The sequence below is a fragment of the Taurulus bubalis genome (genome assembly GCF_910589615.1).
Source record: "Taurulus bubalis genome assembly, chromosome: 3".
NCBI lineage: Eukaryota > Metazoa > Chordata > Actinopteri > Perciformes > Cottidae > Taurulus > Taurulus bubalis.
In genome coordinates, this window is record NC_136591.1 from 21,035,204 (window position 1) to 21,058,645 (window position 23,442).

Below are 23,442 nucleotides of genomic sequence, written 5' to 3' on the forward strand. Positions count from 1 at the left end.
TTTAAATACAAATTACATGTGCCGTATTTTGTTACATTTTCTGGCACTAGTATTTTATTTTAATACATTTATTTGAGGGGTATTTTGTATCAAAATACATTGATGTATTTTTGCCCATCTCTGACTGTAGTATCTATACAAACACTAAATATGTTCTGAATCTAGGCGTGTTTCTCCATGCTGGTTATACGTCACATAGTTTATAAAGTCCTTCATGAACCCAAGACATTTCCAGAGTTCTTGTGAATTTCGAAGCTTCTCTTTTTGTCATGCCGTGTGGCAGAACACAGTGTGTGTGTACGACTGTAATATGCATTCAATACGGTGGATATTCCAAAATTAAGTATGACATTTCCACGTCCTAGCAACATGAACATGAGCAGAAACAAATCTGATTCCCTGCCTGCAATTAATTCTGCTTTCCTTGAACACAGAATATAATATTTGTAATCCATCATCATAAGCACCGAAGCTCATTGCAGTACATGAATTAAGATAAGTTTAACTTGAAATGAACAAATGTGAAACAAGTTGTGGAAAAAAAAACACACCCTTTAATGATTTTTTTTACAAAATGATTTTCTGTCTTAAACAAGGGCATCTCTTCATCTTTAAAAAAAGAGTCTTAATTCCTACAAATATCAATGCATCCAAGGTTTGAGATAATCTTGACTTGAAATATGTACATCAACGCCATTATTTTTTTTAGTGCAGGGTAGACAGCTATAACTGTTCACAGCAGGGTATATAATGGCAAAATAAATTGTCGTTCTGTGTGCGAACTTGTCAACATTTACAGTTCACATGATTACATTGTCCTTGGCAGTGATTCGCTCAGTGTTTTTGGGTTGTCATTGCTACAGTAGAAGAATGCTGCACTTTCACATTGCAACACAGGAAAATAAACGAAAGTACAAAAAGACGCACAGGCTTTTATCTTTCCTCATTCTTGGCCTCCAGTTAGTTTATGGAACAGTTCTTCGTCTAGCGTCTCGTTCTGGTCTTTAGATCTTGTGGAGAGGAAGATGTAACCGCCAATAAACTCGTGGACCACCTTACAGTCGCAGCTCAAACAGCAGAAGGCCATCGACACATTCTGGTCGAACTCTATGGTCACCTGGAATCACATAGGAAGTGTTCATGCCTCTGAAGTAATGCCGTCTGAGAAATCATCGTAATATGTGGCGCACCGATCCCTCACCTGTCTTATCTCCCAGTTGACATTCCACTGCTTCATGTTTGCGAACCTCCATGTGGTGACGGGCACACCAGAGGACATGTCCATACGAATCAGACGGTTGTAAGAGATCCCCAGAATCTCATCCTTCTTGCTGCCTTTGAATCTGAAATGCAAATATAAAAAGAATAACCAAATTATCATTCATAAACAACATTTCGCTGTGCAAATATATCACCAGGTTGTATGTGAAATATACTTCAATATATAAAGCACTGTACCTGACAATGTAGTAGTTGATGCCGAACTCCGGAAGCGACTGCCAGGCCTGGATGAAGCGCATCTTGGCCTCCATCAGGGAAAGCCGTGCGATGTTCTGATGGGCCTCCAGGATGCGTGCGGTCAACTTGAAACAATCACCAGAGGCAGATTTAGAAAATGGGGATGAAAAACAGTGGCGTAACGCCGATGGATGGTGTCACGTATGCTGAACGTCGCCCTGAGACTGACCTGCTTGGTCTTGTGCTTCTTGGTGTAGCGCGGGGAGAAGAAACATTCAGCGTTCATCTCCATGGCGTCGAGGTTAGGAGCTGCCTGACCAGGAGGGGGCGCCAGGCTCTTCATCTGCAAGAAGGACTGGATGTTCCTCACTTCTGACTTGTAGGAGCTGTAGGCCATGGTCTTGCCCTTGGAGGCCAGGATACATGCAGCTTTCCACTTGGCGTACTGTGTTTGCTGCGGCAAATTTAAGGACGTTACAACATCGGTCTGCGTTTATGGACGCACACTTTACAGGGATTGTTTTCTTAAAAGAGGTAGAATTGCTGGTTATCACAGGAAAAAACTCAAAGTATGGGGACAAAGAGGAGGGCCTTACATTGTCACATCGGATGTACACCTCATTCATCCCGTCAGCGACTGGGAGCAGGAGCTTGATGCCGAACTTCTTCTCCGTGACGTTGACATCGGGGACTACTTCACAACCTGTCCGGTGAAGAGGGATAATTGTGAATGTGAAGAGGAATTTTTGTATTTTCAACATGGACCCGTATAATTTTTTTGTGTTTAAGTGTCTAATGGAGACAACAACTTTTGCAATCGGTTCATTGTTTAACGAGAACACTGCAGATGGCTGCTGCTAAACGGGCTGCAATGTAGTTGTTTGGTGCACTCATCACTGTTAATGTATGGAACCACAAAAGTGCCTCGTTTTTGCCCCTGACGGGCTCAGATTGTTATTTTAAGTGTCGGACAACATTATGGAATGGACTCTTCAGAGAAATAAAACATTTGCTTTACCCTTCGCTTGATTCAGTCTGTACCACAACGGTGGAACCGTGAGTGAGAGTCGGAGAGAGGAGTGCCGGCGTTGTCAGAGTTGGTTGTGTTAGAGTAGAGAAGTGCTATCTAAAAAGATTTTCAATGTAATGGCTGAATAAATATATATATATATATATATATACCTTCTTTTTTTCCCGACAATGTGGATGCAACGCAAGTTTTCAGAACGCGACTTCCCCAAGCGAGACATATAGTAACAAACAGCCCGGCACAAGCGAAGGGTAAAGAAAAAGGCTTCATCTCTCTGTCCTGTCCATACTTTTGTCGGACAATAACAAGCTGAGCATTTTCTACAGAAGAAGATAAGCAAACTACAACAGATGTGCTAATATCATCACAGAATAAAACTGGAGAATACCACAGGTTTTTCATTTTGACCGTGACTGATGATATTTACTACTTTTCCCATAACCAATAAAGGAGAACACAACATTCAATTCATTATTAAATAATGAGAATATCTCAGTTTTCTAGCCTTTTGTAGGGAATTGCTCCTGCTCACACTCAAAGACCTAATTAGCCACTATGTCAATTCCTACGTGGAGCGTTATTAATACTCAACAACACAGAACACATTCAGATGTGTTTTTCACTTAAGACCCTAGGTGTTCTATAGCTCATATGAACTTGATATGAATACCAGACCCTATTGTCCTTGAACTCTAACGAATCCACAACTCCTTGCTTTAAAAAAAATAAAAATAAAAATAATAATAACTAGGATTTTACTTATTTTCTGCATAAATATGATCAAAAGTCAAGAGTCTGACCAAAAAATGACTCCTCGATTACTCCCCGAGTTTTTTTTATATTGTTCGGTGCCTTCCCATCTTCCCCGAGAGTAATACCCCACATCTTTAGAAAGATTAAGACCTAAAGCATCTAAAGCTTTGCAGTGCAGGACACCAATACTGATCAGACAATGTTCTTATTTTTACTGTTAGATTTCCACAGTCTCGTAGGTTACAGGGAATCCGTCATTGTTAGGGGTACTTATGAACGTTTTAGTAAAACGTTATAATCGCTTAGTCATGTTGAGGAGTTTACGGAATTATGAGGAGTCAACACAGTACTTTATTCATATGTATTATTATTACAAACATAGTATTTTTCTGTATTGTTATTAGTTTTTCGTTAAATATTAAACCATGTAAAAACCATGAGAATGAGTCCTGAATGAATTATATGTGAAATATAACTGAAAGTGTTTTTCACATTAGTCGTCTTCACTGACCTCGGAGGTGAAACTGCTCGACGGGTTCTCCGCTGGAGGTCTCCTTGCTCTTGTAGTAGGAGATGGTGGTGTCCTTGAATACAAACCAGTACTCTTTGTATGGCCGTAGCGTTAGTCTTTTGGGCCTGATTTAATAAGGCAGCGGGAAATAAAAATAAATCATTGCTTTTTGGCTACAATACATGTTATGACCTATATGCCTCCGAGTAAAAGCCTCTAAGCGAAACACCATAAATGTTTTATGGGGGTTATGAGATACATTTTTTACTCGGTCAGAGCAGTGAGCAGCTCAAAAGAAGGCTGTTTCCTTTAATCAATTATCAGACAACCTATAAGGTAGTATATATAGTAGGTACTAGAAGGTGAGGGTTTAAATGACAGCAAAAGATACATTTCAGTTGGAGGGATTTCACTTCAGTTATTCATGATGGCATCTTCATTTTATAGGAACAAAAGGTGGGTTTACCTAAACAGCCGGAGGGAATCTGCCAGCTCTGGAATGTCTGTAATGTCTTCCTGGGGGCGGGACAAACAACTGTCAATTATCCTGTGACTTCTCCTGACATCACTGTGTTAAGACATGCAATCATCAGAGGCCTACACATCACTCCTGCTAAAAAAAAAAACAGGTGTTCTGCTGTAACAGACTTGGAAACCTTGAAATTACGGTCAACATCCATCCCAGTGTAGGACCGTCCAAAAAAATAAATAATGTTTACCAGAATTCGGTCGGTGAGTCCGCCCTCAAGTGTCACCTCCAAGTTGGATAGGGCGGCCTCTACTTCATCTATTTCTGGCTCGTTGGAGTGGTCCAGTGGTTCACTTGACATGGTCAGTTTACAGATGTGATACTGAGAAGGAAGTCAAATGAAAGCTTTTACTTTGGTCTCCGTCTCCGAAAAAAGACTTTATTTCAAGACCACGACTGTGAGAACTGCGTGTGGATTGTCTGAATTATATGTTGACATAATTACTGTAATTGTTCATAGAAAACAGAGGACAAATCCCACACATAAAGTCCCCCCTCCCCCCGCGATGCCTTTTGATTATTTTAACAAGACATTTCTCATGTTACACGTATACAAATACACACATATGCAGTATAATATATGATGGAAAAAGAGGTGAATGAAGAGGAATCTTTTTTTTGTTTTCTGTGGGTGTTTTTGTGAGTATGAGGATTTTTGTCTCTGGTTTGCATGTTCCACATTTTACCATTAGTGTGTCCTGCAGTGCGGGACTCGCCCTGACTTGGTCTTGACTTGGTCTCAACGTCTTGGTCTTGTCTCGGGCTTGATACTTTCTGGTCTTGGTATTGACTTGGTCTCAACCTCTCAAAGTCTTGGCCATGTCTCTGTCTTTATACCTTCTGGTTTTGGTCGTGACTTGGTCTCCCCGTTTAGGAGTTCTCGACTATAACACTGCTGTAGGTAGAAAAACTCTCAACTGACTTTTCTAACAGCAACGATCAAATATTCTAACGAGTACAAGTCATTATGCCCTAAGAAGATTTTGCAAGGCAGGCATGAGTCAGAGGGAGCGCTGTGTTCCAGCCACTACGCCAACGTGTAGGTGAGTGATCTCTCTTTGAATCACTGTGATTTATGAATCACCACAAAATATCAGCTGAACGGATCAGAGACGGCCTGAAATTTAGACACAGAGAATGTCACATCAAAAACTTTTATCATGTGGATCATTAGTTCCTGAGAGCAAATGTATCTGATGGAGAGCTTTAAGTGCTACCATACTACTTTTCCCACCACTCAATCTCTCTTCCTATATCTTTGCCCCTCCCTCCGATCCCTCCTCCGTCTTCAGTGGGATTTTCTCATGTCCTGACACGTCCTTGCATGGATTTAGACACCAAACCGGCTCTCCTTGACTGATACTATTCAGAGCTCCAAGACCGCCATAGACTGTACATACAGCTGATTTAGGCCACATTACCAGTGTGCCAAATCACATGCCAGTTAAATCAGGAGTGCCATACGCTAGTATAGTTATAAGTGTATAACCAATAACAACTAGCATGCAAGTGTCTGGGAATGTATGATTTATCAATGTGCCATCAGTTTACATATGCTGAATATTTGACTGTACCTTTACCTAAAGAACCATACGTACATTTCATGGCCGTGATGGCATGTTATTCACCTGTAATGAAGCAAACATCAGCATTTCCTCCTCCGTGCAGTCTATCTCCTCCAGCAGGATGGACCAGCGAGCTTGTTCATACAGCTGGGTTATTCTGATGGCGTCGTACTAAAACACAAAAAAATGTAAAAAAAACATCCATTCCAATTGAATTCAAAACCTTCAAATTGAGTTGAAAATGTTTACATTTTGGCTCTCTTACTTTGGGATTGAGGTCAAAGAAGACATTGTACTTGAAGCGAAGCAGTAGCTTTTCTTCATCTTGAATGTCTTGCTCCATAAGAGAACGAGACGAGTCCAACCACCTGTCGATCACAGCGAACAAACAGTGAGAAGAGAAGTGGGAGTATCAAATCTATGGGCAAAAAAAAGAAGAGATAACTCTTCTCATCTACCCTGCATTGTTGATTGCTTTGTCCACTGGCGAGAGCGGCTGGTACATCTTGGCCAGCTCAGCAGGCGGCAAGTTTGGCTGTGAGTCGGCCAGAGGGTTCTCTCCAAACCAAAGGCTCGTGGCAGACACCGGCATCCCGTTCTCTGGGTCATAGGTGGCTGTCATGGTCTTACTGTACATGGGCCCTTGTTCAAGGAGAATAATAGGGTAGATAAATGATTAAAATCAGGTTTTCAGAAAGGACTCAGAATACCGTCATAGCGTCTTTAAAGGAATTGAAAAAGGAGACTCACTTGAAGTTAAGATTAACTCACTGTCAGATTGCATAAGAGGACGCTTAAAAGCAAAGGGAACATTTTCAAAGAAGAACGAACGGCGAGAATAAAAGTTTGACAGAAAGCTCGAGACTCTTTAAAAACTAAATGAGACACGGTGAAACCGGGAAGCTACTAACATTAAAGGCAAAAGAGATCAAAGGTCTTAATAAGAGTGATCTTTAGGTTGGTGTGAAATACGAACTGGATGCGAGCGGCAGGGAAAACCCAGAAGAACACGGCAGCATACTGAACAATTCTTTCACATCACTGATGGGAAGTGTGGTCCGCCGGATCTCCGCAAGCGCTACATATGGATGTTTCTCATTTCTTCTCCTCCTCTAGCAGAAGTAACTCTCAGAAATAAAAGACGCTGTCGCTTCTAGGGCCTGAAATTAATCTGGATGTTTCAGATTACAGACATTATTAATATCCTTCTCACTTAAATTTAGTCAGAGCTGATTTTGCAGGAAAAGCGCCATTAAGGAACCTTGGTGAGTCTTTTGGGAGCTAAATATATAAAAAAGCAATACTTTTAACTGCAATAAGACATTTTACATTGTAATGAGCAGACTGATATACCTTACCAGGCACTCCAGAGTCAGACAAGGTTATACTTGCTATGACAAAATAACATAGGCTAAGAATGGTTATTAAAACATTAGAATTATATGATGTGTATTGGCCAGAATCTTTCCAGAGATGCTGCGGATTTCTTTTGGAATGACCTCAGGTGCTCATGCGCTGGGAAGTTTATTTTGGGGGGAGGGGGAGGGGCTTTATTAAGAAACAGCATTCACAGTACCTGTGCCCCCCGGACCCCCGCTAAATAAATCAATGTCCCATATGTCTTCTTGTGCCGAGTTCTTGTCTTTCTTCTTCTTCTTCTTAGACGGATCGTCGGGAGGCTTCAGAAGGGACAGTTCCTCTGATCTTCTGATGTCTGAGACGGGGGGCGAGCAGGGGGAGGGACGAGGAAGAAGGAAGCAAGGTGAGTCTTCATTTCAGATCAATCAAGAATGCAAAAACGGCAGCGACACAGGGACACTGCAATCGGAGAGGACGGAGAAGACTCACTGAGTATTTGACAGATCTCTGCCACCGCCTTGAAGACCACGCTGGAGAAGCTGACGGTCATCTTGATGGTTTTCATATTGGGGAGCTGCAGCAACAGGGATTTGTGCTGCGGTGTGTAGTGCAGGTCAGCGTCAGCCTGTGGAGAACAATTTGGATTTTGAACCACACCTGTCAAAAATCCATAATCACGCTCTTTCCTTTCTTATCCAGCTGTAGATTTTTGCAACATATTCACATAAACTGGTATATGTATAATAAAGGGTTGACACATGCAATCTAGACACTGAGTCGGTTTTTGTGATGGAACTTTATTACACTCATATTCTCTTCTTCTTTTTTGCATGAATTGGGCCGTTGTAGCGTTGTTGACACCAAAACATTCACTACAATTATATATTTATTAGTGCTTGAAGTTTACCAATGCGTGACTGTATAGCATGTGTTTGAATTATAGAGCCAACAAATGATTGAGGCCGGACTGATGAGATAAAACAACTGATGGCTCTTCCTGCCTCAATGAGCTGCAAACGTATAATTGAATGAGTATGGCATTGACTCTTCTACGACTCAGGCGTTCAAATAGTTTTATTGACATTCTAACATATCACTTCGGCATCGACGTATTACCTGAATTCCATACTTGTCCAAGGTCCAGTGGGTCTTGAGCAGCCAGCACTTCCTCTGCTCCCACCACAGGGCATGGTCTGACCAGTCCTGAGGAGCTTCTGAGGACGCACAGATGAAGTAAAACATTAATTCAATTCAGTTTATTTTGTGTAGCCCAAACTTACAAATATGCCTCAGAGGGCTTTACAATCTGCACACATAAGACATCCCTGTCCCAGGACTTCACATCGGATCAGGAAAGACTCCCCCTAAAAAAGCAAGGAAAAAACCTTCTCACAGGGGAAAAAAGGAAGAAACTTCAGGAGAACAACAGAGGAGGATCCCTCTCCCCGGATGGACAGAAGCAATCGATGTCATGTGTACAGAATGAACAACGTAACAAAGTTAAAGCACATTCAATGAATATGACAGAAATTATTCATAGAGTAGTAGGCATGGACCACGATTACTACAATGTTGCTGTCATATCTCAAAGTTTAAAAGGGCCTTGAGGTGGACCTTTGGCTTCGTATCTACAACATCGGCCACTAACACAAACACTTCCTGTTCCCAGCGTTGTGTGGGTGGCTGATCATGATTAAAGTGTGGTTTTATGAGTCTATACCTGCAAACATGTTATGGTGTTGGGCCGAGATCCGCCCGTTGGTGACAAACTACTTAGTCATCTATTGTGTCTCGTGCTGTTTGAACCACCTTACTAACGTTGCCGTCACACTACAGTAGCGCCTCTGAATTTCTGAAGAGAGATATCAGATCAGGTTGTTGCTGAACTTTGGCTCCTGAGGCTACACAAGCCAACGCATTGTGGCACAACAATAGCACCGCGCTGGAGAAAAATGCAGGACAAACAAGGGTGTGGCTAGACTAACAGACGTGTTGTGGCAGCAGAGGGAGGTTCGAGGCACTGCACTTCACAACACAGTTGAATGGACGCACGCTTTTAACCGGGTCTGAGCCACTTACTGATCTTCTCCACCAGCTTAAGCATGAGGCCTCCGATGTGTAGGTCTCCCTTCACCCTCAGCTTAAACTTCATGGACTCATCTCCATCTTTTTGATCCACCTGCACGGACAGCTCCCACGATGTCTCTCCATACTCTGCGGCTGTGATCATGGCCCTGTTCTGAAGAGAAACAGGTGCAGATAGATTATAGAGATGGTGCACCTGGTTTTGGGAAACACCATCAAGTGTTAATTAATCACACGGTGGGGGAATTCCAATACGATATGTTGATTCTGTTCTTGTTGTCATTTGTTTGGAGGATTAGGAAACATCTGGGATAAAAAAAAAAAACATAAGTCAGAGGGATAAGTGTTTCTCAACATCCTGTGGGAACATCCAAATGATCTTGGTCGACGATTAACAAACACAGATCCTCTCAGTGTTTCTGTTCCAAGCTGCAATGGGACAGATTTCAACCATGCTTCCTCTACAGTATTTTCTGCAATGATACCGCAGCCCCTGGAGTACTCTCCTCAGCCGATACATCCATAAATAAGATATCAGGGAACGCGTAGACTGGCAGATGTACAGGCTGGTGCCAAAAAGAAAAAAAGTTGATGAGAGCACAGAACACACAGTAAACACAACAAACGTAACACGACGGCACACACGGCTCAAGGCATTGTTGGATTGTAATTGTAAGAATGTGTGAATGGATGAAAGACATCGGGCAGGTAGGAAAGGGGAGAAGAGCGGAGGAGGAGGGGTAGGAGGAGGAAGGGCACAGCTGTGGAATGTGTGACGAGCAGGGACACGAATCCGCTGCAGAAGAGAGACCATGAAAAACAACAATTTCCACATGCTGCACCAGATTTCCCCATCTTTTCACATCCGAACTCTGAGAGTGTGGCGAACAAAGAGATGCCAACTCGCACACACACATACACACACTCGTCTAGACTGGGGCTATCAATAGAAATACCTTGTTCATGTGTCCCGGGCAGCCCAGTGGAAATGTAGAATGTTACTGTGTGAAAGTGTGTTGCCGGCAGGCTGGGTTTAATGAACACGCTCTGCCTTCCTTATGCAGCTGTAGGGTATAGTTAAAAGTGTTGAGCGTGCGTATCTGCGGTGGGAAGGCTTGTTGAGATGTGTTGGAGCATGATGAATCTACTACCAGTGTTACATCAGCTGAATAAAGGGCAAAATGAGCAATGATGTAAATTGGGCCTCGTCAGAATGCAAACAACATGAAAGTAAAATAAATTACTATTATTGTTTTCCCATATCAAATATGCAATGGTCTTAAATAGCTTTCATTCTCTTAAATCATTCAACGGCAACCAGTGTGACCAGTGTTTCATTTACAGGTGTTTGATTTCCAATCCAAAACTGCATCGCAAGAGCGGCCATAATATTGGAACAACTAGAGAAATGCAGCGTTGCAATAAGACATCCACACTACAACAACCCCTCCTTTACAGTGGGCTATAAACAAACGCACACACACACACACACACACACACACACACACACACACACACACACACACACACACACACACACACACACACACACACACTACTATCTGAGACCATGTACAAAAGCACTGTGTATCTGTTATTATAAAAATCTTTACATAAATGTAGGACATACTATTCCGTTTTAGTATTCACAGACTACATTAGAGTGGTAGCCCTGCCTCAGAATAGCAATAATAGCACAATAAAGTTATACAAATGAACCATTAACTTCTTTCTGTTCAGGCCTGCCACAAACACACACAAGTCCCAACTGACACACGCACACACGTATCATAGGATACGTGTGTGCGACGTGTGTGCGTGTGACGTGCGTGTGTGTGTGTGTGTGTGTGTGTGTGTGTGTGTGTTTTCTTTCTCGTTTGGGACATGAAAAGTCTGCTTTATTCAATAACCCAATAACGGTCCAACAGCATCAAGACTCTGAAACCACTCTTACCTTAATTCCAAAGTTTTCTGCCGGTGAGTTTATTCCTAGAAATGTTGTGAGGGGGAATGACCAGGAATGAGGCACCTCACTGAGTAAAGCCACGCCCCGTGTCCTGAGAAAGGTAGCGCTCTCAGGGAGGAGGAGGAGAAGGAGGAGGAAGTGCGCTGGGTTCAGGCTCAGCGGGCCGGAGCAAAGGTGGGTTTGACCCTCGACCCGTCGCTCACACGATTTCACATGTTTGGTATTTAAATAATTAAAGTTTAAACCAACGTTTGCTGGGCTACTTCCCTTTGTAGTCCTAAAATGGCGAGCGAGCCAATACGAGCACGCGCATTAAATAACCGAATTTTGTGTCTAATCTTTTTATTTTTTAAATTTGAACACAAAACGTTTCAGATTGTAATGATATATTTACATGTTGCACAATTTAAACCAAATATTAATGAATGTATAGCTAGATTAAATCGAAAGTGCGATTTTTTTTAATTTTTTTTTAAAACAATTTTTCTCCAAGACTTTGCAATAGTAAGTGATTACTGCTCTACTCTACTGAGAATGTATAAATAGTGTTTAACTGACTGGATTAAATTCAGATAGTCTCAAAGGGGGTTTAGTTGTTGTGTAAATACCATACCAGGGCTGTTGCTCACGTTTAAGTCGATTTACAGAGACGGTCCCACAACATGATGAATAATAGTTTACCTCAGATGAATCAGCCCACCTTTAATGCCCACACCCTGTCCAATGAGTAAAGCAAGATGAATCACTTCAGTCTGTTTTTTTTCCACATAATGATATTGCCAGCTTATGAAACTACTATAATAGAGTAAAAAGTATGTTTTCGGCAGTTTTGTGGATTATAATATGTAGGCATGATTCTAAAGCGGTTTGTGCATGATGTGAACTTTTCTTCTGTTCCAGCCACTTGGTGATGAGTGGAGCCCATGTGTGAAGCCTGCCACCCCCTGGAATGTATTGGTAAGATCACACAGCATCTTTGGGCATGACATGGTACATATGTGATATGATGTACATTTAGGGGTATTTATCTTTTTACTCCCTGATTCCAGGCTCTTCCCTCACGAGATGAGAGGTCATTTCAAATAATCTATTTACTAGTTTTTGTCAAAACAGCGGCAATGACAAAATGAATAAATATATGAATAATATAAATTATTTGATGAATAAATAAATAAATAAACATCCTCTGGTTTCATTTGTTTTTATGTTTCATCTTTAATCCTTAAAGTTTCTGAGTACATGTAATACACCAGGCTGAACACACATGTGCCGTCCTTTAAAAAAAAAAAAACTTTTTACTTCTCCATGCTTCCCTTGGGTTTAACACATTGCAATGAATTGTGGGTAATTCCCTTGGGCAAAGTCTGCATCCAAAGGAAAAGGGTTCATAAAGGGCTCAAATAGTCTGTGAGAGACTCAAACACTTGACGATCTGACAGTGAAACAGAACTAAACCCTCACAGACTTTACAGTAGCGTGCCTCAAAGTCTGTGAGTCCGAGAGTGTGGATATTGAGATTGGGCCTCTAATGTGGACATCAGACTCATGAATTAAAATGGTAGACATAAATGAGACTGCTGGGGATAATAAGGCAGCTAGAGCACAGAACAAGGTTGAAGATAAAGTTATATTTTAATATAATATAATGCTTTACATTACCAGACATCGGATGCCTAAATTGCATAAATCACTTTCTTTCACATCATTTATTTATATTTCATTTTATGGGAAATTATTTGATTGATTGATAGAAATCTCTATCGTCACAGTAATATTCACAAATGCTTTAAGCTTTTGTCTTTTTATATTTTAAAGATCCTTCTGTATTCACCTGCGGAGAGACTTTACAAAACAATTTGAAAGGCTTCCCACGTGTTCTGGAAAACATGGAAAACAGTTGACCAATTAAAAAAAAAAAACACACGGAAAATGAGAAGAAAAATAAAAATGTCCTCGAAAATATTGTGGAAAATTATTTCAACATTCTTGTATTTTCCTTGAGCGGTGAATCAACTACATGGCAATATCTATCAGAGATCCAGAGAACGGGTAACATTGCCATCTGAAAGGATTACGTTATGCAGGATCATTCAAATTCAGCATCATTGACGTTAAAATGGTAGTTTTTGGACCACATTATTTAGAAAAAGCGTTTCTATTGTGGAAACGCTTTGAATCTGAGCAGGGGCCTGTTCTTCAGCCCCCCCCAAATAATTTGGCTTGAAAAAAAAAACTTTGGTGATGTGATTAAATTAAAATATTGTTTCTCACATGGACAAGTTATTTATAACTCTAACATGCTATATATGTGCGTGCGTTCTGGTTTGTATGTTTTCTCCCTCTTCAAATTACAATCCAATAGCCTACTTAACCTTAGGGCACTAGGACCTTGGGGAGGCTGTTGCTCTGGCTTTCTCACTCTGCCAAGTAAGGTCTCTCATCAACCACAGCAGGATTATACCAAAGAGTTTATCTCAAAGTAAACTATACCAAGGAGTTTATCTCTAAGTAAACTACACCAAGGAGTTTAGCTGCAAGTAAACTACACCAAGGAGTTTATCTTTAAGTAAACTACACCAAGGAGTTTAGCTCCAAGTAAACTATACCAAGGAGTACCATCATACATTATTTATCATTGGATAATTAAGATGTACTTGAAATTACTTTTTTTTGTTATTTTTGTTATTCATGTTTTTCTTCTTCTATTGAATGGTATATTTGACACGGAACTAGTTCATCTTTATCTCAGTGATAGTGTCCAAAATAGCATAAAATATCACTGGTTTTTAAAAACTACACAGACAACTAAATAGATGTAAATGTTGATCAAAATCTTATTCTCTTTTGCTCAAAATTAAAGAAGTAAGCAACTCAAAAGTTGACACTGTCCGGTCCATTCTCCATCCATTGGATTTGGGAGTGACGCGGATATGAAAGCTAGTTTAACCGTCTTTCCTTTACAAGCAAAAGTATTATTTGTTATGTGAGAAAAGTTAAAATTTGTGTTCACTATGACCCGGAAATTCTGTCCCTTCTATTATCATATGAATGAATGCAAGCAAAACTACAGAGCAAAATCACACTCTTTCTGATTGAACCAATCTATGAACTGTCTGAAACAATGGATATCCGCGGCCCCAAATGGGCCCCAAAAAAACTTGTCATTTTCCTTGGGGCTAAGCCCCCCCTTTCCTTGAATCCTAGAAACGCCCCTGAATTTGAATAACATCATCCGTCAAATATAACTATTAGTCACTGCTGGCTGGAAACTGTGGTAGTTTTTATTATTATATAATTCCATATGTGATTTCATAGATATGTTGTGGCACGTTTTTTAAAACAGACTTCCACAGAGAGGACACGATCCCTGTCCCATCATATCCACTAGATCTTCACTGAAAATGTCCTAGAAACTGAACTGAACCCTGTTTGACATATTGTTCTGTTAAATTCATAAGTAGAGGACATCCTAGAAACTGTTAGTGGACTTGTATTACTTCAATACAGATGCTGCCACACAGTGGCGCCAATAGACCACACCAGAGTTGGAGTAGGAAAAGCTCTGATATCTAAAAAGAAAGGCGCTCCATGTCTTTGGCTTAGAAAAGGGCCACTTGCTCAAACTCCATAGTTCTTGACATGTGTGTTTTATAAACCACAGAGGTGCCCCAATCGACAAACTAAAGCCTGTTTGGAAATTAAAAACATCTTTTATCATCTCCTTCCATCACATGGTCTTTTTCCCCAACTGGAAGAAAGCAGGAGCTCAAGTTATCACAATATGAAAAACGACCTCTAAAGGAACATGGTGCTCCAAATGAAAGGCAATATTTTGGAGTCACTGTTAATAAGTGGCATATCGCTCGCTACCCTTGCTTTCTAGACCGTGATTAGGAAACCAAGCCGCAAACCATTGCAGGGGACATCTGGAACGCTGTCTCATTTCTTTTTAGTTGTTGATGGGATGACGTCATACTTCATTGATTAAGTGAGGAACTTGTCTCTTTATTTGTCCCATCCAGGGGGGGAGAGATGCCAGTGTGGCGACCCTTAACGTGAACAGCCGAGAGGAAGGAGACGGGAGGACAGCTGCAGAAGGACTTGCCCTAGAGTCGGTTTGGACACTTCAACATGGTGGGTCGACGCCAACACGAGGGCTTAAACCCTTCGCGCACCAGTTAAAAGACAGTTTCTTTGACCATTGATCATTTTGACCACACCCAAAAGATTAACTGCAGCAAACACGCCCGTGAGTCTCTCTCTCTCTCTCTCTCTCTCTCTCTCTCTCTCTCTCTCTCTGTCTCTCTCTCTCTCTCTCTCTCTCTCTGTCTCTCTCTCTAAGCTCTCTGTTCCAGCTCACTCTTTAGTGCTGGCACACAAGGTCGCCTTGAGTCCTTGTGTAAGAGAGGAAATGTAAATTCCATGACAAAAACAAACAAATAAACCCTGAGCCTCATAAACTGTGTCATTGGTGGACAGACACATGGAAAATAACATCATTTGGACCTGTCAGGCCTGGATGGAGTACACACAAAGTAACACCATGTCCATGTCATCATGACACCTGCGGTCCTATTGGCAACGCAGCACGCAGAGTCCAGGCTAAAGGAAAAGGACAAATATCCACTTTACTCGAGGGCCTGGGAGAATGATAAAATGCAGTCTTTGGAGTGATGGGGAGAGAGGGAGTGAGAGAGGGAAACATTTTGGACTGTGGTTTTAAACACAATAAATTACATCTACTGCCTGAAGCTGGTCTGAACCTACTTGGAAGCGGGTGGGAAACAACATCTGTAGAAGCCTTCGACCGGCTTTCTGCATTTATGGAAAGAGAAACCTCCTGGTGACCTGGGAACACGCTTACCCAATTAGCAGCCTCGCCGGCGGATCAAATGGAAGTGAAAACATTCACTGCCGTGACGGAGACGCATCACAATGCCCTATTCATGCTGCCGAGCCCCATGCTTTTTCGGGGTGAGGTGGGGTAGTAGGGTTTGTTCTTCGAGAGATGCAGTGGGGGAGGCGGGCTCGGCGACAGGGAGTAATGCATGCAACGAGAAACTAACTTACCTCACCACCTTCTTTGACGTGTCGACGGAGGCCTCATTCGTGGCTTAGTACGGGACCGGGATGTATACACGGTTCAAAGGTGTTGTTTTCATAAGGTTGCCGACCGCTGCTCACCTTGGCGTTCCACATCCCCTTCACCCCCACCTCGAAAACCCGACAAAACATCGGGTCTTGTGAGACTAAGACAGAAACAGAAGGGGGGGGCGGCCCTGGAGGAGAGGCTCTTGACAGCACGGGGCTCTGGGGAGCTCTGCCTTTTGGCCTGCAAAGTGTTGCAGCTCTGATTCACTTCAAAGCTGTCAAGATCCCGTTTAGTTCTGTTTCTTACTTTCTTTTTTTTCATTTTATTTTTAATGGGAATAGATTTATTCTTAAAACACTGACCTCCAAAGCTACTGAGATATTCCACACCAGAAAAATAACACTCAAGAAAGGACAACCTTCACCTGGCAGGTTATTTGTTTTACAAATGCCAGTGAGATGTGACATTCTGTCGTGATGAGAGTCAGGCAGCAGGTGTGATGGTCAAGAGAGCATCTATGACTTGGAGCAGAGTGACTGGCTGAACACAGGCCGTGTGTGTTGACCTGCCTAAATGTTGGACCGACCCTCAGATAGACTGTGTGTAATCCTTGCGCTGCAGAGGAGGCTCAGTATAAAGGCTCTTTTATTTCTAAAATGAATTGTTTATTTATGTGGGTGGAGCAATGGGTGCTTTAGTAAGTGGCGTCTTACGTCCACACTTGTGGATGTTTCCATTGAAGCTTATAGACACGAGAAAAAAAGAAATGAAAGAGGTTTAAACATGCAGAAAGTTCATGCATTTTGAATTTTATTTGAACTTTCCACACCACACAGCCAAGACTGATTTTCTGTTCACCTCCCCTCGCATGGAAACATGTGATGGAAATAAAACTTTTCATGGTGTCGGGTCAGATAGCCATAAATACAGGGTTGTCAGCGCAGTGTGACCCTCACATCGAGAAGAGAGGCTGCTCTGAACCGTGGCCTGGAACAGGATATCACATGTTTAAATATTGCACTTCTTTCTGAAAAGTGGCTACTGTAAAACAACTTCCATTACAGAGTATCGCTTTACCTGTCACCGGCAGTATTCCATCCCTTTGCAGCCCAGAATCATAAAAGACATAGATGAGCACAGCCATGTGGAAAGATGGTGATCATTCACCTCAGGCGGATACTCTGCTTGTCCAAAATTGAAACAAAGAAAGACGTATAGATAAATAGCCTTTAATATATATATATATATATATATATATATATAAAAATTCTGCAAACAAAAAGGACAATGAATCTTTCAGGCTAAATATATATATATATATATATACATATATATATATATATATATATATATGTATATATATATATATATATATATATATATATATACATATATATATGTATATATATACATATATACAGATATATATATACAGATATATATATATATATATATATATATATATATATATATATATATATATATATATATATATATATATATATATATATATATATATATATATATATATATATTTAGCCTGAAAGATTCATTGTCCTTTTTGTTTGCAGAATTTATGACCAAATGCTGTTGCTCAGATCTAACTCTGTCCATCCTCCTTCTTTTAAATCACTTCTTAAAACCTAATTTTATAGAATTGTTTTAAAGTGTCATCCTTTTATGGTCTTTTATGCAGTTCTTTTGTTCCCCTGTTTTTGTTGGTTTATTTTATTTATTTGTTTGTTTTCTATTCCATTTGCGCTTGTGGTAGCACCTTATTATAACTATTTAGCATTAGTAAAGCATGAATAAACACTTAATTCATCGGTTATAAAGTAATTGCATATTAATGGGTTACTAATGAGTGTTCATGTTGGAACAATGCTTTATAAATGATGTATTAAGTGTTTATTCATGCTTTACTAATGCTAAATAGTGTGTAGTTATTATCAAGTGCTACCGCTCTTTTTGGTTATTTGTTTGGTTTTGTTTTATTCATTGCCTTTATGGTATGGTCCCTTTTTGTTTATTGACGTTATGTATGACTATGCTTTGCTTCTCTGTAGAGCACTTTGTAAACTTTGTTTTTAAAGGTGCTATATAAATAAAGTTATTATCCTGCTTAGCTCGTTTCAGCAGGTGTGCATTAGGATTTGAAGCAGCTGACATTTTGGTTCCTGTGAATATCAAATGTGTTGAATGAAGCCATATGCAATGCTGTGAATTTTATTAGGTATGTCAGAGCACACGGAGACACTGCACATATTCCGTTAAAGATTAAAAAATAAAAATAAACCCCTTTTCTTGCAGAGGATGTTGGGCGATCCGGTCACATGTGCACGGAAGCGTTTCAATGCCGTCCAGCCTCGTCCTAAGCTACAGAGCTACAGATGTGGAAGAAACAACCCTCCACGCTGGCCCTGAAGTCGCCGTGACTGATCTCACAGGTACGGCGTGACAGGAAGCGGGGCGTTGTGTTCCTTTCCTCCCCACATCAATTTGCCAACTGTTTGTGAATGGGTGCCATTTTGAAACATGCAAATTTGGGCTAGCCTCTGCCTGTATCAGCTGATGCGGGTCAGTGTTGTTTTTGGCCGGGCCTTAAAGGCCCACGGGGAGAAAGACGTACTGAGAGTTAGAAAAGGTCGCATAAACTCCAGCGGGATTACTTTACCAACACTTTCCATTGCTGAGATCCTGTGAATAGATCCATTGTGGGGTGGGTCTGTGCTCGCGGAAAGCAAACCCTGTCAGGATCCAGTTCATTAGCACCTAGTTTACTGTTTGAAGTTAGTTATTTATCCGGTGTCTAAAGGGAAACCCCGTTCAGACGCGCGCACGTGTGTGTGTGTGTGTGTGTGTGTGTGTGTGTGTGTGTGTGTGTGTGTGTGTGTGTGTGTGTGTCAGTGTGCATGCATAAGTTATGTGTACTTGTGTAAACCTACAGTACTCATAGGATCTACAGGGGGTTTCCAGAGCAAATTGCCCAAGAGCAAATAAAAATTTCCGTGGCGCAATAAAATGTATGGAGAAGGAAAAGGAGGGACATTGGTGCGAGTCTTAAGGTGGAAAACAACCTTGGGAATTTTGTTGAAAAAATATATACATAAGGGTTTGATATAAATATATTCTGACAGCCACTGACCTTGACTCTGTAAATAAAAAAAGTAGTATTTCAAGCATAGGAAGTCAGAAATGTTAAACAAATAACATATATATTACATTGTTATATCTTTCAGGAGGCACGGTTTGCCGAAAAATTAACAATAGCATTATATTATTATAGTTTTAGCTATTCAATATGAAGAGTTGGTATCAGTGAACACTGTTTACTTGTGGAATAACACTGAAGCAGCAGCAGTCCGTCCTCTTCTCAGTTATTCTACTCTATCTCAAACTATCAAACTGTGTTTTCTCCTTTCCTTTGTGACCTATTTGTTCTTTGGAAGGCGTCCCTGGGCCTCTGGTCAGACAAAAGTGCTGCGTTGAGCAAAACCTCCACTCCAGTTTTATGGTCTGTGTGGGCCGTCCTATTTGTACATGCTTAGAGCAAATTAGACCAGCAGCTGCGCATGGCCGTCCCATTCCATGTTGGCTTTTCATGATAAAAATATGCTTCGGTAAACCTCGCGGCTTGGATCCAGAAATACGCAGCCCGTTTCTTCTGGCGCTGACACCTCTCCATATTTACTATCAGCACTTCCCTCTTCCAGCATTACAAAGGGAAAGACATAAGGACACAGAATAGAAGAGTATATGAGGGGGGCGGAGAGAGAGAGAGAGAGAAAGAGAGAGAGAGAGAGAATGAGAGAGGGGGGGGCAGAAGGAAATAGAGGGACCACCTATGCAGATGTTTTCCACATGTGGAAGGAAAACAAGCTGCAGCAAGATGAGCATGAGGAGAGGGAAGAGAGAAGGCTGCACCTGTTGTGGGGTGATGATCTGGCCACGGGTGACGTCAGAGCTCGTAATGCGTCACGCTGCTTGAGTCTTTAACCGATGGCAAACCAGCGAAGGCTCTTTGTGCGCATTTCAGAATAATATCTTCTCTGTTCACTTTGATGTGTAGTCTGGAAATCTAAAGAAAAAGAGTTCCTTTGATAAAGAGTGATTTAAACGTTCAAAAAGGATTGTTAGTGTGTAACTTTGTAAGCGACACATTAACTGGTTTTGACGTTTTGATTCTGGAAATTATTATGTGCCAGCACATTTGTTGATGACTTTCCATATATTTTTTAAATGGTTATTTATTAAAGGAACACTCATTTTATTAACTTTATTTTGTTCCAATTTCAACAGAACAGAACAGACATTTAAATAAACATAATACAATTAAAATGGTAAATAAACAAAACAGTAATATTATATCAATAGTTTAGCTAGTAGCGAGTATCAATGCAAACATTTACATACATGCACATCTACACCGACAAGGAACTCTTTAGAGCATAAAAAAGCACATGATGACTTTTGTTATACTTGCAGTAAAATAAATAAGTATCTGGATTACTATAAGGGCTTTTTCAACACATCTTGAACTAAATTAAAGCCTGTCATGAGATCACCTGTGGGATGAGTTTTGCAACTGAGCGTGATGACACATTTTGCAATTGAAATCAATGTCTCACTCCTGCACGATTTCCATTGATTGGTCAAATGTCCCTTTACGTCTCGGAAAAGTGGTCGGCAAATATAATTTCTGAGAGTGTGACATGAATAAGGAATAGTCGCCGCTCGGAATTGAGTTCTTCTGCTGATCGTCCATGATTACGGCCTTGGAAGCCAAAACACACTCGGTGTGAAAGAGGTTGTTTTCATCTACGAGCTGCAGCGGCACGGCTGGCTGACAGAGTTACCTATTCTCCCGAGGGCTCTCACTCCCCTTCAGCCTCTACCGGACTGACCCGCGGCCGGTCTCGTAGCCCCCATGGGGGCTGTCCTGGGAGACCTGGACAACATTGGCAGCAGGCGGCTTAGCGGTGTCATTTCGCCGCAGTGAGCTCTGGACAAAAGCATCTCTTGTTGTCGCCAAGCTGTATGTGGTGCTGCTTTCCCAGCCCTGTGGAAAGGAAAGGACAGCCAATGACCGATGCCAAACAAACCTGCTCCAGCTCACCTGTGCAGTGAATGTGGAACGAAGTGACCCAGATCTGGATGGAAACCATTGCAAATATTTCCCAGCAAGGTCTGTGGAAGAAGCATTTAGCAGGGCCTCTCAGCAGGGAATTTAACTAACTGTAAATGACTCAGACTCCTTCCAGTTTGTGTCATCTGTTCCTAAGTAGTAAACAGTCGGTTTATCAGCAAACCATCCAGCACATAGCTCAGTGCGATGCAAGGTGTGGATTGAAGTGTAATAAAACTTCAATGCCTGTTTACCCCTTTTTCACTCAGAATTTGTTACACAAACGAAACGAGAACTGAGAATGACGGTGTGACTCGAAGTTGAGTTGTTGTTGATGAACAATGAATCTGTTTATTGTCGTGTCTGTGCAGCGCTACTGGCAGGGCAAACCTCTTTTGCCCAAACTACTGCTCAGTTTAGAAGCAAAAGCCATGCTGCAAATATTTGGCTTGGCCACAGAAATTGAATTATATTGGCACAGAAAGCCTTGAAATAAAAAACAGCAACCTTGGGAACAATTATGCAAAGTGAAACGCGGTTAAACCAAGTGCTACTGGTTTTCCTTTCCATCCAAAAAGGGGGGAGGGAAAGGAAAACAATCTGCTTTAGCAAAGTTTATCTCCCCTAATAAATATGTTAACGTTTATCCTTGCCCTGGAAGATGTAGCTGTAGCTCATTTTTGTGGCGTGGTGTGACACACAGCCTTAAAAGTGAACACATCTTCTGCAGGGTTCATGCATGTGAACCCACAGCTGTGGTGACTTGATGGACCATTTCAACCACGGATAAAACCCCATAACAAAACGCATTTAATAAACGTTTTGTCTGTTTCCTCAGAGCATGTTGTGCTCTGACAACCCAATGAATATTGTTTGAGATAAACAGCTATGATGTCAGCCTTGGCAAAAAGACAAATAGAGGATGATTTATGCATCTGTTCAAGTATTACTTTATTTTCTCTACTCAAATTTATTGTAGAGCAACAAGGAAATTATATCGGTCACAGTGCTGTATATTCAGTGAACAGGTTACAGAATCCCAGGATGGCTGTAGCTCATGGGATAAGTGGTTGTCCTGCAACCACAGGGTGGCTGGTTCAATCCCCAGCTCTCCCCATACTTCACATGCTGAAGTGTTCTCTGAGCAAGACACCCAACCCTAAATTGCCCTCTGGGCCCCCCACCAGAGGCTGCCCACTGCCCACCAAGGATTGGTCAAATCAAGAGAATACATTTCATGTATGTGTGTAAAAGTTTCTTCTACTTGTTATTGCCGTCCAATAACAACTCACAGTGTTTTGCTGACAGGGTTCAAGTTTAATTTAAGCTTTCACCACCGACTAGCAAACAAATCTCCTCTTTATTTGGAGAAGCTCTGGACAGGATGCAAAGACTGAGTCGGCTAAATAAACTGCATAAAAAAGCCAGGAGGATACACAACAGTGTCTATAATGTTATTCTGATACTGGATGAAAAAAAGTAGTTACAATATAATGTGATGAATTATAAACAGATATGTTTGGATTGGTGTAGTTTAAATAAAACATTGGAGAGACAGATGAATACTATGAATTAATAAAGGAATACTTACAGTTACTGCTGCATTTACCAACAGCGCTGGTGTCTGTAAACACCTGTTTGAGCCAGCATTGCTGATAAAGCTGTCCAACTAGAGACCACAATTTTATCGGTGGATGGATTTATTAACTGTGGATGATACCAAATTTAGACGATGAGTCCCGCTTACCTGCTGGCAATAAACATTTCAACAAGAATAATCCCAACGACTGCTAAATTCATTGAGTGTTTAATTTTGATCACATTAGGAATCCTTGAGCTCCACTAACCATAAAAAAACGGGTTATTGGTTTTCATAATGGCCTCATCAGTAAAGCATTGACTGGGTCCTCTCTCATTAGCCATTGAAGCCCCACCTGCAGAACACAGGAATCACAAACTCCATTGCTCT

At 41.2% G+C, this 23,442-nt stretch overlaps 1 protein-coding gene across 1 annotated transcript; it reads right to left on the bottom strand.

Moving 5' to 3' along the window:
• Positions 1-537: 537 nt before the first annotated feature.
• Positions 538-11,274, bottom strand: fermt1 (FERM domain containing kindlin 1). Its single transcript, XM_079216312.1, has 16 exons — positions 11,245-11,274; positions 9,285-9,444; positions 8,322-8,419; positions 7,695-7,830; positions 7,423-7,560; positions 6,305-6,488; positions 6,112-6,214; positions 5,910-6,017; positions 4,472-4,603; positions 4,219-4,268; positions 3,753-3,877; positions 2,055-2,161; positions 1,688-1,912; positions 1,459-1,583; positions 1,202-1,343; positions 538-1,117 (listed from the first exon to the last, which is right to left on the bottom strand). Exons 2-16 carry the CDS (start codon positions 9,433-9,435, stop codon positions 944-946), a joined length of 1,998 nt encoding a protein of 665 aa, XP_079072438.1. The 5' UTR covers positions 9,436-9,444; positions 11,245-11,274; the 3' UTR covers positions 538-943.
• Positions 11,275-23,442: the final 12,168 nt, after the last annotated feature.